Source organism: Prionailurus viverrinus, chromosome C2 (assembly GCF_022837055.1).
Source record: "Prionailurus viverrinus isolate Anna chromosome C2, UM_Priviv_1.0, whole genome shotgun sequence".
NCBI lineage: Eukaryota > Metazoa > Chordata > Mammalia > Carnivora > Felidae > Prionailurus > Prionailurus viverrinus.
This window is the reverse complement of record NC_062569.1, coordinates 70606704-70622060: the sequence shown is the minus strand read 5'-3', so window position 1 is coordinate 70622060 and position 15357 is coordinate 70606704. Positions and strand designations below refer to the sequence as shown.

At 35.0% G+C, this 15357-nt stretch overlaps 1 protein-coding gene across 1 annotated transcript in view; it reads left to right on the top strand.

The window, feature by feature from the left end:
• Positions 1-14876, top strand: part of LOC125174467 (uncharacterized) — a 166868-nt gene extending 151992 nt beyond the window's left edge. Inside the window, exon 6 of the mRNA XM_047874001.1 lies at positions 14610-14876. Within this exon, the coding sequence (XP_047729957.1) occupies positions 14610-14876 (267 nt within the window). The remainder of the gene's footprint in view (positions 1-14609) is intronic.
• Positions 14877-15357: the final 481 nt, after the last annotated feature.

Genomic DNA, 15357 nt, shown 5'->3' with positions numbered 1-15357 from the left:
GTTTCTGATCCACTCTGGCAATCTCTGTCTTTAAACTGGTATATTTAGACCATTCACATTTAAAGTGATTATTGATGCAGCTGGATTAATATCTACTATGTTTTAACTGTGTTCTATTCATTACACTTGGTATTTCTTTTAAAAATCTACTCTAATTCTGATTTTTAATTGATTGCTTTATATGATCCCATTTTCTCTCTAGAAGAGAAGCATATCAATTATACTTCATTTTTAAAATTTTAATGGGTTGTCTTAGAGTTTGCAATATACATTTACAACTAATCTGTGTTAACTTTCATATAACAGTATGCTGCTTGATGGACAGTACAGGTACCTTATAACAGAGTATTCCCAATTCTTTTCTTCCATCTTTTATAGGACTGTCATTCCTGTCACTTTTCCATATACTGGAACCAATCAATATATTATTGCTGTTATTACTATGAACACACAGTTATCTCTCAGTTTAAGAATAAAGTAAAATATTGTATTTACCTTCATTTATTCCTTCTCTAATACTTCTCCTTTCTTTACCCCAAGTTTCTGACATATCATTTTCCTTCTCTCTGAAGAACTTTTAACATTTCTTGTAAATGTTTACTGGCAAAAATGCTTTTTGTTTGTTTGATAAAGTATTTCTTCCTCCTTCACTTTTGAATTGTAACTCTGCTAGACAGAGTTCTAGATTAGTGGGGTGTTTTTTCCTTCAACTCTGTAAATATTTCACTCTACTCTCTTCTTGTGTGCATGATTTCTGACTAGAAGTACAACATAATTCTATCCTTGTTCTTCTATAGATAAGGGATATCCCCCCACCTGCCTTTTTCAAGGTGTTCTCTTTTTATTTACTTTAAAATTTTTAATGCTTTTATTTACTTTTATTTTATTTTTTTACATTTATTTATTTGCTGAGAGACAGAGCATGAGCGGGGAGGGGCAGACAGGGAGGGAGACATAGAATCTGAAGCAGGCTCCAGGCTCTGAGCTGTCTGCACAGAGCCTGACATGAGGCTCAAACTCATGAATCACAAGATCATGACCTGGGCCAAAGTCAGACACTCAACTGACTGAGCCACCCAGGCACCCCTCAAGGTTTTCTTTTAGTCTTTGGTTTTCTACAGCTTAAATATGATACACCTAGGTGTAGATTTTTTTGTTTTTGTTTACTTATTGTTTTTGGTTATTTATCCTGCTTAGTGTTCTCTGAGCTTCCTGGGTCTGTGGTTTGGTGTCTATCATTAAAGAATTTAGAAAATTCCCCATCATTATTAATTCAAATAACTCTTCTGCTCTTTACTCTCTTTCTTCTACTTCCACTATTCCCATTATGCATATTTTATATCTTTTGTAATTGTCCCACAATTCTTGGATATATTTGTTATTCTTTTGTGTTCATATATTCTGTATTTTTCTGATTATTTTTTTGTCCACCTATTTTATTAGTTACAGGGAAGAGTGTGTTAAGATCTCCCATATGATTGTGGAAATGTGTGTTGCTCCTTTTGGTTCTGTCACTTACTGTTATATGTCTTTTGAAACTATTAGTGTATATACATACAGGAATGTTACATCTTTCTTTTATTCTCCAACAGAAATCCTAATTTTTAATTGTGCTCTGATTCAATCTCAGAATCAAACTGTTTAATTATGTAGTAGTATATACATCACATATTACTGGAACATATGGATGAAACTTTTTAGGATAATAAGATTTAATTCTTATTCCTTCATTGTATTCTCTGTAGTATATTTCTGGTTTTCATACTTAATTGTGAAGTGAGATTTCTGTCTGGTTTGATTTCTCTCTTTTTTTTTTAATTTTATTTTTCATTTTTTTAAATTTACATCCAAATTAGTTAGCATATAGTGCAACAATGATTTCAGGAGTAGATTCCTTAATGCCCCTTACGCATTTAGGCCATCCCCTTTCTACAGCCCCTCCAGTAACCTTCAGTTTGTTCTCCATATTTATGAGTCTCTTCTGTTTTGTCCCCCTCCATGTTTTTGTATTAATTTTGCTTCCCTTCCCTTATGTTCACCTGTTTTGTCTCTTAAAGTTCTCATATGAGGGAAGTCATATGATTTTTGTCTTTCTCTGACTAATTTCACTTAGCATAATACCCTCCAGTTCCATCCACGTAGTTGCAAATGGCAAGATTTCATTCTTTTTGATTGCTAAGTAATACTCCATTGTATATATACATACCACATCTTCTTTATCCATTCATCCATCAATGGACATTTGGGCTCTTTCCATACTTTGGCTATTGTTTATAGTGCTGCTATAAACTGGGGGTGCATGTGTCCCTTTGAAACAGCACACCTATATCCTGAGGCTAAATGCCTAGTAGTGCAATTTCCAGGTCGTAGGGTAGTTCTATTTTTAGTTTTTTGAGGAACCTCCATACTATTTTCCAGAGTGGCTACACCAGCTTGCATTCCCAAGGAATGTTACATCTTTCTATTGAATTTACTTTATATTTGTTATTAAACATGCCTCTTTATCTCTAGTAATTGTATCAAAAAATGCTTGTCTAATAATACAGCCACTCCATCTACCTTTTGGTTAGTATTTACAAGATATACTTTTTCTATCATTGTACTTTCAAACTATGTGTTACATTTCAATTGTGTCTCCCTTAATAGCACATAGTTGCTAATATACAATACTGATAATTGCCATATACAAGTAACTTTGAAACTCTTTAAAATTACGGAAAAAAACTGTAAATGTCATTTAAAAATATCTGAAGAGAAAAAGCTTCTGTACAGTGAAGGAAACAATCAACAAAACTAAAAGGCAACCTACAGAATGGGAGAAGATATTTGCAAATGACATACTGGATAAAGGGTTAGTATCCAAAATCTATAAAGACCTTCTCAAACTCAACAACCCTAAAAACAAATAATCCAGTGAAGAAATGGGCAGAAGACATGAATAGATACTTTTCTAAAGAAGATATCCAGGGGCGCCTGGGTGGCGCAGTCGGTTAAGCGTCCGACTTCAGCCAGGTCACGATCTCACGGTCCATGAGTTCGAGCCCCGCGTCAGGCTCTGGGCTGATGGCTCAGAGCCTGGAGCCTGTTTCCGATTCTGTGTCTCCCTCTCTCTCTGCCCCTCCCCTGTTCATGCTCTGTCTCTCTCTGTCCCAAAAATAAATAAACGTTGAAAAAAAAATAAAAAAAAAAATAAAAAAAAAATAAAGAAGATATCCAGATGGCTAACAGACACATGAAAAGATGCTCAACATCATTTATAATCAGGGCAAATCAAAACCACAATGAGATACCACCTCACACCTGTTAGAATGACTAACATGAATAACTCAGGAAACAACCAGATGTTGGTGAGGATACAAAGAAAGGGGAACTCTTTTGCACTGCTGGTGGGAATGCAAACTGGTACAGCCACTGTGGAAAACAGTGTGGAGGGTCCTCAAAAAATTCAAAATAGAATTATCCAAAGACCCAGCAATTGCACTACTAGGTATTTACTTACCCAAAGGACACAAAAATGTTGATTCAAAGGGGCACATGCACCCAATGTTTATAGCAGTGCTATCAACAATAGCCAAATTAGGGGAAAAGCCCAAATGTCCATCAATGGATGAATGGATAAAGAAGATATTTTGCATGTGTTTGCGTGGAATATTACTTGGTGATCAAAAAGAACAAAATTTCACCATTTGCCAGTTCCATCCAACATGGATGTATGGAACTAGAGCGTATTATGCTAAGCAAGATAAGTCAGGCAGAGAAAGACAAATATCATGTGATTTCACTCATACGTAGAATTTAAGAAACACAACAGATGAACATAGGGGAAGGGAAGGAAAGATAAGATAAAATCAGGGAGGCAAACCGTAAGAGACTCTTAAATACAGACAACAAACTGGGAGTTGCTAGAGGGGAGGTAAGTGAGGAAATAGGTAAATAAGTGATGGGCATTAAGCAGGGTATTTATTGGAATGAACACTGGGTGTTGTATGTAAGTGATGAATCACCAGGTTCCACTCCTGAAATCAATACTACACAGTATCTTAACTGACTTGAATTTAAATAATATGTGTGTGTGTGTGTATATATATATATATATACACACACACACATATATACACACACACACATATATATATATATACATATATATATACACATACATATATATACATATACACACACACACACACACACACACACACACACACACGAAGAGAATGATGCTTGCGAGAAAGGAAATTTGCTTTCCTTATGTCAAGAGGAATAACAGTAAAGATTTTTTTTAGTGTCCAGGAAATGGATCATAGACCATGTGGTGATTGTAAATCCAGAATTCATCAAGATCTCAAAAACTAATACATAGATGGCAGTGAGATTGTATAGAGTTATTGAACAAGAGTAAATGTTTCATTCTATGAATATCACAGCAATGGTGACCAACAGAACAGAGAGCTTGATAGAAGGGTAAGCAATAGAGCCCAAAGGCTAGCACACAATGGGAAGCAGTCTTGTTACATGTGCAGTGACCCTCTCTTATCTCTCAAGAAAACAAAAAGCTAAAAACGGCACTATATAAATCAATCCAAAGGGGATCTTAATGGGAATTGGGGTTGTACGTAAAAATAACACCATGGCTTTATGGTAATATTTAGAGAGTAAGAATTTGGAGAAACAGACTATATTCCCTGCTAAACATACTGTGGCCATGGAACATCAAGATTTCTGTTACTGGGGCATCTGGATGGCTCAGTGGGTTAAGCAGCCAACAACTCTTGGTGTCAGCTCAAGTCATGATCTTACAGTTTGTGGGGTTGAGCCCCACAAAAGGCTCTGTGCTGGTGACATGGAGCCTGCTTGGGATTCTCTGTCTCCCTATCTCTCTGCCCCTCCCCTTCTCTCTCTCTGTCTCTCTCTGTCTCTCTCAAAATAAATAAATAAATTTTAAAAAATAAGAAAAAAAGTTTTCTGTTACTGACCAGGATGGTTACACCTAGCATTTGCTATTCACTTCTCTTCCTGCGCCCTATTCTACTCAGTGTTATAATTATTTCTGTAAATATCTATATCTCAAAGCTCTTTGAGCATAAGAACTACATTTAATTCCATTTTCTAAAAGATCTACTCTCTTAGCAAGCTTCAAATATGTAATACAGTATTATTAACTATAGTCACTATGCTGTACATTATATCTCCATTACTTATTTATTTTATAACTGGAAGTTTGTACCTTTTGACTACATTTACCCATTTTACCCCATCTCCCTTCTCCATCCTTGGCAACCACCAATCTGTTTTCTGTATCAATGAGCTTGTTTTTTTTTTTTTATTAGATTGTACATATAAGTAAGATCATTTATTTTTTTCTTTTTCTGCCTGACTTATTTCACTTAGGGAAGACCCTCAAGGTCCATCCGTGTGGTTGCAAATGGGAAGATTTCATACTTTTTTATGGCTGAATAATGTTCCATTGTGTATATGACATCTTTTTTGCCCATTCATCCATTGATAGGCACTTAGTTTTTTTTCACATATGCTAGCTATTGTGAATAATGCTGCAATGAACAAAGGGGTGCATATACCTTTTAAAATTAGTGTTTTGAGGATAAATACACAGAAGTAGAATTGCTGAATCATGTAGTAGTTCCATTTTGAATTTTTTGAAGAACCTTCATACTATTTTCCATAGTGCCTATACTAATCATTCCCACCCAGAGTACACAAGGGTTCCCTTTTCTCCACATCTTTGCCAACATTTCTTGTCTTTTTAATGATAGCCACTAAAAGGTATGAGTGATATCTTATTGTGGTTTTGATTTGCATTTCCCTGATTATTAGTGATGCTGAGCATCTTTTTAAAAATGTCCATTTGAGGTGCCTGGGTAGTTCAGTCTGTTGAGCATCTGACTCTTGATTTCAGCTCAGGTCACTATCCCAGAGACGTGGATTCAAGCCCTGTATTGGACTCTGTGCTGAGCTTAGAGCCTGCTTAAGACTTTCTTTCTCTCTCTCTCTCAAAAAAAAAAAGAAAGAAAAGAAAAGAAAAAGAAAAAGAAAAAAAGTCTATTCAGATCCTTTGCCCATTTTTTAAAAGCATATTGTTAGGTTTGTTTTTCTATTGATTTAAATTCTTTTTATATTTTGGATATAAATATACCAACCCCTTATCAGATATATGCTTTGCAAATATTTTTTCCACTCTTTAGGTTGCCTTTTTACTTTGTTGATGAGTCCCTTGGCTGTGCAGAAGCTTTTTTAGTTTGATCTAAAAAATTATCTCTAAGACCAATGTCAAGGTACTTACCACTTAGGTTTTCTCCTTAAGTTTTATGGTTTCAGGCCTTATATTCAAGTCTTTAATCCATTTTGAGTCAATTTTTACATATGGATAAGATAGTGATACAATTTCATTATTGCATGTAACTGTAGAATTTCCCAGCACCATTTATTGAAGATATTGTCCTTTACCTCATTGTATATGCTTGACTCCTTTGTCATAAATTGACCATATATTTATAGGTTCATTTCAGGGCTCTCTTTTCTGTTCAATTGATCTATTTTTTTTTACTCCAATACTATACTGTTTTGATTACTATGACTTTCTAATATAGTTTAAAATCAGAGAGCATGATACCTCCACCTTTGCTCTTCTTTCTCAAGATTGTTTTAGCTATTTAGAGTCTTTTGTGGTTCCATAAAGAATGTATGATTATCTAATACTGTGAAAAATGCCATTGGTACTTTGATCGTGTTTGAACTGAATCTGTAGGTTGCTTTGGCTCGTATGAACATTTTAACAATATTTTTCCAATCCATGAGCATGGAATATTTTTCCATTCATTTGTGTCTTCAAATTTTTCATCAGTGTCTTACGGCTTTCAGTGTGCAAAATTTTTCACTTACGTGGCTAAATTACTTCCTAGATATTTTACTATTTTTTATTTATTGTAAATGGGATTGTCTTTCATTTCTTTCTGATAGTTTATTATTAGTATACAGAAATATAAGATTTTTGCATATTGATTATACAGCCTGCAAGGTTATTAAATTCATTTATTAGTTTTAACATTTTTTTGTAGAGTCCTTAGAGTTTTCTATATTCTTAATTCTCTTTATAACTCCCAATAGTGCCTGGTATGGGAAAACTATTAGAGTAACTTTTAAAACAAATAAATGAATTAAGTAATCAACTAAAAATGGCAAAAAATAGAATCTTACGATACTTTGTACTTTTTGGTTGCCCCAACCCCAACTCTTATCTATTCTCCACATGTCAGTATCCTGATCTGTGCCCTATGAGAGTTTACCCGATAGCCCTATCATCAGAAATGCACTGACTTCTGGTTTCTAGTTCAGTCAATAAGAGGCGCCTGCAAATTAGAGGGTAGAAAAATAGAATGACTGATGTATTTGTTTTTCCTCTGCCTCCTTCTTTCAGTTTCATAGTTGTGTTCCTATGATTTCTATCATACAGCTCTTCTTCCAGAGTACCTAGATGATACTAGAATTTTATCCTGACCTTAACTGATATATAATGCATGAAAAATACTTGATAATTATTTCTGAGGAAATAATATTTATTGAATGTCTGTTGTTAATAGTACCATTTCAATATTTTACAACTTAGGGCAGGAATCATTATTTTTATCCTCTAAGGATATATTTTTCTTCTTTTTACCTGAATACGTAATATTTTTCCTTCTTTTAAAAACTGTATTGCTTTCCTGAAGTTTGTTAATTATAGGGTAATTTCCCAATTGAAAACAGACTAACGAGAAAAGTATATAAATATACATACATACATACATACACACACATGCATACACACACATTTTATCTTCATGTACCTTTACCTATACCATTTTTCAGCTTGAAATTTATATTTAAAATCTTTGTTACTTTTTTAAGATTCTTAGAATAAAAATACAACCTTGTGTGTGTTTTTATAAAATTATAAGAACACTATTGGTTCTTATAATGAATACATAATGATTAACAACAGAGATATTTATAGAAAAATAAGCACGTGAACCTAGAAAGAGATATTTAAATTGTTTTAAATCTTAATGGTTTTCAAATTTATCTCACAAGAAACTTATCCCTTCCCTTTAATTCCCCAAACACTTATTATAGGACTATAAAGAGAAATTCTTGACTTCTTTACTGAGGAAAAGATATTATCCTTCTTTCCTCTGGGAGTGGAAAATTTTTACCAAACTGGTGATATGATAATAAATGGCCATCCACTTATGTAGATTTTTCTATTTGATAGTTAAGGTGATAAACATTGTTATAAGTCAATAACAATAAACCAGATCACAGAAATTTCTAAGTGAAAGGAGGTTTGAGAAAATTATCCAGTTCTATTCTCAACTTTGGAATTGAAAGAAATAATGCCCTGATAGGTTCTCACATTTATCTATGATCACGCATAGGTGAAATTCTTGCATTAGATAAAATAGTTCTTTGCACCTTACATTTTTCCTTTGAAAACCAATGGCCATTATCTGTGTCTTTGTTCTATAAATACAAACCTAGAATACAGACAAGAACACTAAGTGAGCAGCCTTGCCTGTTAGTGCATCCCAAACTGTCATTACCACTAATGGGAGTCACCCGCATACAAAAAGCAGAGAATCATTTCTTGAGATTTTTAAAGATTTCTGTGGGTGTTTTGCCTCTTAGAATATTTACTTCTTTTTCTCTCTTATGGAAATTTTTTTTTCTCCCTGACATTTCGGTGATCACAAGGCAGCTGGGCTCATCTAAAAACAACAAAAACAACAAAAAAGGAAGTGACTATGTGACTGAGGGAAAATGCTAGTCTGTGTCTCAGAGGGTTGCAGACTGTCACCATTTTTTAAAAGCTAGCAAAAGCTAAAGTGATGGATGTCAGTGATGGTAATTTTTTTCTTTGCAGTGATTGCCATCAAAAGATGGCGCTATACATACTTTAATGTGACTACTATACCCAACTCAAACAGTTGCTTTGGAAAAAAGATGAAATTCTGACATTACTTAGATGAGCTGAAAATACTTATGTGATCTTCTTGTTATAATAAAATCCAACAGTGTTGAAAAAATAGAAATAATCAATGCATGGCTTTAAAAATTCAGTCTCACACATTTAGGAAAAGATTCTACTGCATTCCTAAGGCAACAGCTTGGTGGGTTCTGGGAAATAAGGAGGGAATAAGAAATATTATCTGGTTTTCGTAGATAGTCAGAATTGTTTCTTACAAATAGCACAATAAATTCACTGGAGAACTGACTGGAGGAAAACATTCTTTTGGCTGGTCAAAATATCTGAGCAAAAATTTAAAAATCAATTAATCAACCACACATTTTAGATCACTCAGGACTAAAAAATGACCTAATATTCTATAAAGCATGATAAGCATTAGGAAATGCACTAAAATCACTGAAGCCAAATCAAATATTTCAATAGAAATATTTCAACTACAGAACCTAGAACTATGGCCTCAATTTTGAGCCACAGGGTGTGCAGTAACCAGTATGTGCCTCATCACAGATGTTCAGAATAAGCCTAGAGCTATTTTTAAGCTAGAGGCCTCTTTTGATCTACTAGAAGGAAGCCATGATGGGCAGTGGGCACTGGATAACAGCCCATGCTCTGAAACAACAAGTGCTAACCCTGTGCCCAAGAATGCCAAAATTGGGTACTTTTTTGGTCCATGGGATGTTTTCTAATTTCCTTTCAAATGCCCCCTGGATGGCAGGTCACCTCTCTGTTTTCTTTCTGTTCAGTCTTGTTGGTACTTGGGATTTCTCAGGATCTTAAAAGACACTGATGCAAGTCCTAGAAATTGTAATATTGATCAATGTACTGAGTCCTATTCCCAATTTCTTAGAAATGTCATAATTCTGTAACTGACATCCTTGTCATCATCGTTCTATACTTCCCAGCTCTTAATAGTCCATGAATCAGATTTAAGCATTTTTTTTCTCCTTTTCTTTGAAAATACTTTCACCAAGTACATCTGAATACTTAGCACTTACAAGGAACAATTCTAGACAGTATATTCTGACTGAAATGATTAAGACCTACAAATTTCTCATTCTTGTAGAAAACACATTTTACATGAAGAGACGATTTGAAAACAAAATAAATAAGATAGTTTTGTAGTAGTATAAAAATTAAATAAGGTATTTTGATACCAAGGGAGAACATTTTTATAGGATGGCTTAAGGGTGCCTATTAGAAGACCTGTCATTTCAGCCAGTGAGAATCATCCAAGGAAAGATTAGGAGCTACAGCATCTAGGAAGTAGAACTAGCTAGTACAAAGAGTCCAAGGCAGGAATGAACTTGACAAACTGGAAAATAAAAAAAAAAAAAAAAAAAAAAAAAAGCAGAGTGAGGCTTATAAATAAGTCAGAGAAGTAGGGAGAATGGATAATTTGAGGTAGAAAGGTAAGTGGGAACCAAATTTATAGCAGAGATGCTATTTTAGGCTGAAGGCAAAGACGTTAGAAGATTTTAGACAGAAGAGTAACACATCTGACTAATATTTTTAAGACAATACCCCTGGCTTCTATGTGGGGAATGAAATTGTAGGTGTGTTTTTTAGGGCAATCATGAAGTCTTTATGATGCTGGTTTCAGGTAACCTGGCTAATGCCAGGCAACAGATGATGATGATGTGACCAAAGTAAGTAGTATTAAGGTGGAGAAAAATGGAAAAGATTCATGAGAGAGTTTAGAGGTATAATGCACAGAACTTGCTGATGAAAAGAAGGTAATGGTGAAGAAAAGAGAGATCATTTCTCTCTTGGTGAAGAAAATGGTGAAGAAAAGAAAGAATCTTTCTCAGGATTCATTCCCTGAGATGTAAATTCTGAGAGAGAAACATGGTTTGGATTATCCATATTCATACTGAGATCTCATGTATGCTACTTGTCTTCCATTTTGCTAGTGTGGAGCAAACTTCAATCTCCCATGATAAACTCCCAGAATTCTTTATAGTGCATCCTAAAGTATCCAGAGACAGATTCCCCAAGAAGTTTAAAGAAGTTTAACCTTTAAGAGCTGCTCACATGCACTGGCTCCTTCTAAGGTCTAAAAATGAGTCCTAGCAATATATTCAAATGTTCCTGTTTCTGTAACATTTACAAAAAGGATGTAATTCAATTATATTGGTTAAGATTGCTTCCTAATTTCTTCAAATTTCCCTTCAGGTGGCCTTAGGGTGCCCATGCATTCAGTGATGGGGAAGTTGAGTTTGGGACATACTTAATTTAGGTTTAGTGGATATAATGGCTTGTGGTAACTTCTATAAAGAGTTCTGGTATATAGATACCTTCTGTGAATATTGCTACTCACTCTACCATGCCATGAAATTGTAGGGCCAGTAGGTGCATTTTAACATAGAAGAGTTTTACCAACACCTGGCAGTAGATGCTACAGAAGGAGAAAAACAAGGCAAAAAAAAATGTGTGGAGGGGCGCCTGGGTGGCGCAGTCAGTTAAGCGTCCGACTTCAGCCAGGTCACGATCTCGCGGTCCCGGAGTTCGAGCCCCGCGTCAGGCTCTGGGCTGATGGCTCAGAGCCTGGAGCCTGTTTCCGATTCTGTGTCTCGCTCTCTCTCTGCCCCTCCCCCGTTCATGCTCTGTCTCTCTCTGTCCCAAAAATAAATGAACGTTGAAAAAAAAAATTTTTTTTAAAAATGTGTGGAAACAGAGGTTAATATGTGGAAAATTCTCCCAATCTTTATATGTGTTAAACAGATTCCTATCAATGCTTAGGTAAAATGTAAGTTTCCTCCCAGCAGAACTATATAGGCAGTGCAACATATATACAATCTAAATGCAACACACAATTGTTTTTTTTTTCTTTTTTGAAAAGTATTAAGCACGATAGAATTTATCAGAACCCTTTTGTTTGTGAGGCACAAATCTGTAGCTGTCCCACAAACAGGGAGGACATCTGTATTTGAAGTCACATGTTTTATTTATCTGAATTACCTAAAAAAACACAACAACAAAATCTGATCAACTCTGTCAGAGAAAAGACTGGGTTTATCTCCTCTAAATAGAAAATATTACAAACCCATTGTCCTATGAAGAGGTCATCAAAGAGTATATAGCCAGAAAATGTACATAGTTATAACTGTTATGATTTCTTTTTTCATTCTAAATATTTATTATTAAATGTAATTTTGTTTTTCTAACTGTATGAGTTAAAAAAAATCAATTCCCCCAAGCTGTAAAACTTTCGGTTCCATAAAACCTAGATCCACCCATGCTTCTGTTTGAAGCCAGATAGAATATTGATGAAATTCAAAGGCATTATCTCTTTCTGAGAACCACAAATATTTGGATATGTTAAACAAATATCTGCCTGATGCCGCTAAAAGGCAATTGTCATGTAAACCAAAAGACAATCCTTTAACTTTCCATCTTCTTAACATTGACTTGTGTAGATAACCTCTTGGATCTTCTGGTCTACTTATCATTTACAGACTTTCTTTAGCTCATGAATTTCTGATGTTCACATTAGTTACCATCATTGTGACCCAGAACATGAACATGGCTGCATTAATAATATTTAAAATTCCCTTACTATTTGGAGTGAGCTGTATTTAACAGGCATCTTGTGTTTTAGTTTGGTTTGGTTGGATTTCTTGGGGTGATTGTCATTGTTTGGAAGAATATTTAAAAACCACTTTGGTTTAAAGCCTTATTCTCTGCTTAGTATTTCACAAGTGCACAAAAAACTTTGTCTTTTACATTTTATTCCTAAAGGTATAAGGAAAGTCTGTGGAGAAAATAGCTATAAAATGGTAGATATTTCTATTCCTGATGGGCTTGTGAAACCAGTCTCTTCTCAAAGATCTTAAAGTCAATACTGAAATGGAAAAGCTAAACCAGATGCTATTCTGCCTTATGTTCTATCAAGCAAATTGACAAATTATGATTGTCAAATCCTTATTACTGGCAGTGCTGAATAGAACATAATTTAATTTTCAGATCCTTTGATGTAGTTCAGGAAAAGTCCTGTAGATATTATAGCAATTGGACTCAGAAAATTAACCTTAAAATACCTGGGTGTTAGTTCATTTCCCCGGTGCCACTGAGTAACTAAACAAAATACAGTCTTCAAATAATTTACTGTGTTATTTAAAAAGACTCAATCGATAAGAACAATAAGCACACTGTGAATAGATAATACTGTCAGTCTATACACTTAAATACTGGAGAAGCAAAGTCTCACAGTATCTGGGGCAGAGAAGTAAAGTTCTTAAAGTATATGAATTTTATCCTAGGTCTTATGACACATGATGGGCAAAGACTGCTCAAAGAATGTCATTTCAAAGATTAAATGAATTAAAACAAACACATTTCATCAATTTAAAATGATTTGTTATTTGGGAAGTGATTGTGAAAAAGAAATACCAAAAAGGAGATGAAAGAAAATCTTCAGGGAGAAATTAGCTTGGCCTTCCCCTACTTTAAACCAGGTTCAAATCATGTCTTCTCAGTGCTGTGCTGGTAAATATTTAACCTAATTTACAGTGTCGCAGGTTCCCTTATTATAAATATGACCACATGACTGATCTCAAGCTACCAGCTGATATCGCTGAATGCGAAGTTGGGGAGAGATGTGCATTTCACCACACAAATACAATAAACCTAAGTAACTTTAAGACCAGAGGTAAGAGCAAAATGCAAAACAATTAAAAAGTGATGAATTTTCACTATTCATTACCTTTATTTTTATATTACTTATTTAATGGCAGGGCTAAATAATTTAATTTTTTTTAATGTTTATTCACTTTTTGAGAGACAGAGACAGAGTGTGAGCAGGGCAGGGGGCAGAGGGAGAGGGAGACACAGAATTGGAAGGAGGCTCCAGGCTCTGAGCTGTCAGGACAGAGCCCAACGTGGGGCTTGAACCCACAAACTGAGCTGAAGTCGGACACCCAACCAAATGAGCCACCCAGGCGCTCCTAAATAATTTAACTTTTAATAATGATTGTACTGAACAATCAGCTCGCAAAATTTAACAATAATTTAACAATAATCTCGTGGGTCTACACAAGTTAGTTCCAACACACACTTTAGGCTATGTGATGTACTAAGCTTTATACTAAGTGCAGTGTGGAAAGCCATTAGGTGACTTTAAGGAAGGGAGAGAATATATTATATTTCCATTTTTAAAAGCTCATTCATGCAGTTGTGGGGAGAATGCATTGGAAGGAGATGGCAAAGGAAATGCAGAGCCAGGGAGATTACTGGTGTCTGCTCTCAAGAGGCAAGCTGGCTGATCTCTGATGTAATATGGGTTTCAGAGGATATAAACCCATTTTGTCCCCACTTCAGTGAAAGCACATTTAGACATTTACAAGAAAACCATAAGAGAAACACAAAACAACAAAGGAAATGGAAAAAAAAGACATGGGAACTAAATGTGCTTCCAGAGCATAAATTTTCTCTCTTACTTCAGAACTAACCTTTAGCCACAGATGGGCTCTGCTGCTCAGATGGAGGTCCAGAAAACACAACCCTAACCCTGTTTTAAAATTCCTAATTCTTTCTTCTTTGTTTGTCAAATGCATGTTTACGTCCTGCCTCCGTATCTATTGTCCTTTAGCAATATCTTTGCTTGCACCCGTTGGCTGCTAATCAGCTTCTTGGACCTCACCACTTTGCACACTCCTCCCCAGCCACTCAGATTTCTCCTCTGTCACAAGGAGGCCTGTTCCTCCATGTCACAGCACGTTTTGCCATTGATACGATACTTCCACCTACTTCATCTCATTTAATTTCAGACAAACCCTCTGTGGCAGGGCGATACTTAGAACATTCAACAGGGATACTTAAGATTTGTGGGGATTTCAAAGTTGCCAACCTCAAATAGCACGTTTTAACTATAAAATGCAAAGCAGTACTATTTTTTCAAAGCAACTCTGTAAGTACACACTGAGTGCCACATATAAAGTTATTAAAATATACTCTGTCATTAATTTTTAACTAATACTGGAGGTCTTCAAACTATAGTATGGAGACTTCCCAAGAGGTATGTGGGAACTTGGCTAGTTTAAGGAAAACAATTTCCAGGCCATAAACTTCCATATATATTGTTCCCTAAAAACTGATTCAACAGAGAACTTACAACTCAAACAAGTCTTCCTTCCAACTTCCTCTTTACATTCCATCTTCTTTCACTTTATAAAGGAAAAGCATACCTCTCACTTATTCCTAATGCTATCATGGTGCATTATCATAGGATAGCAACATCTCTGAGTGACTAATGGTAGGACAACTTAAAATACTGCTGCAGTGTTGGGAAAGTAAATGATCTAAATTAATGGGCAATAATCCTTTTCAAATCCAGTACT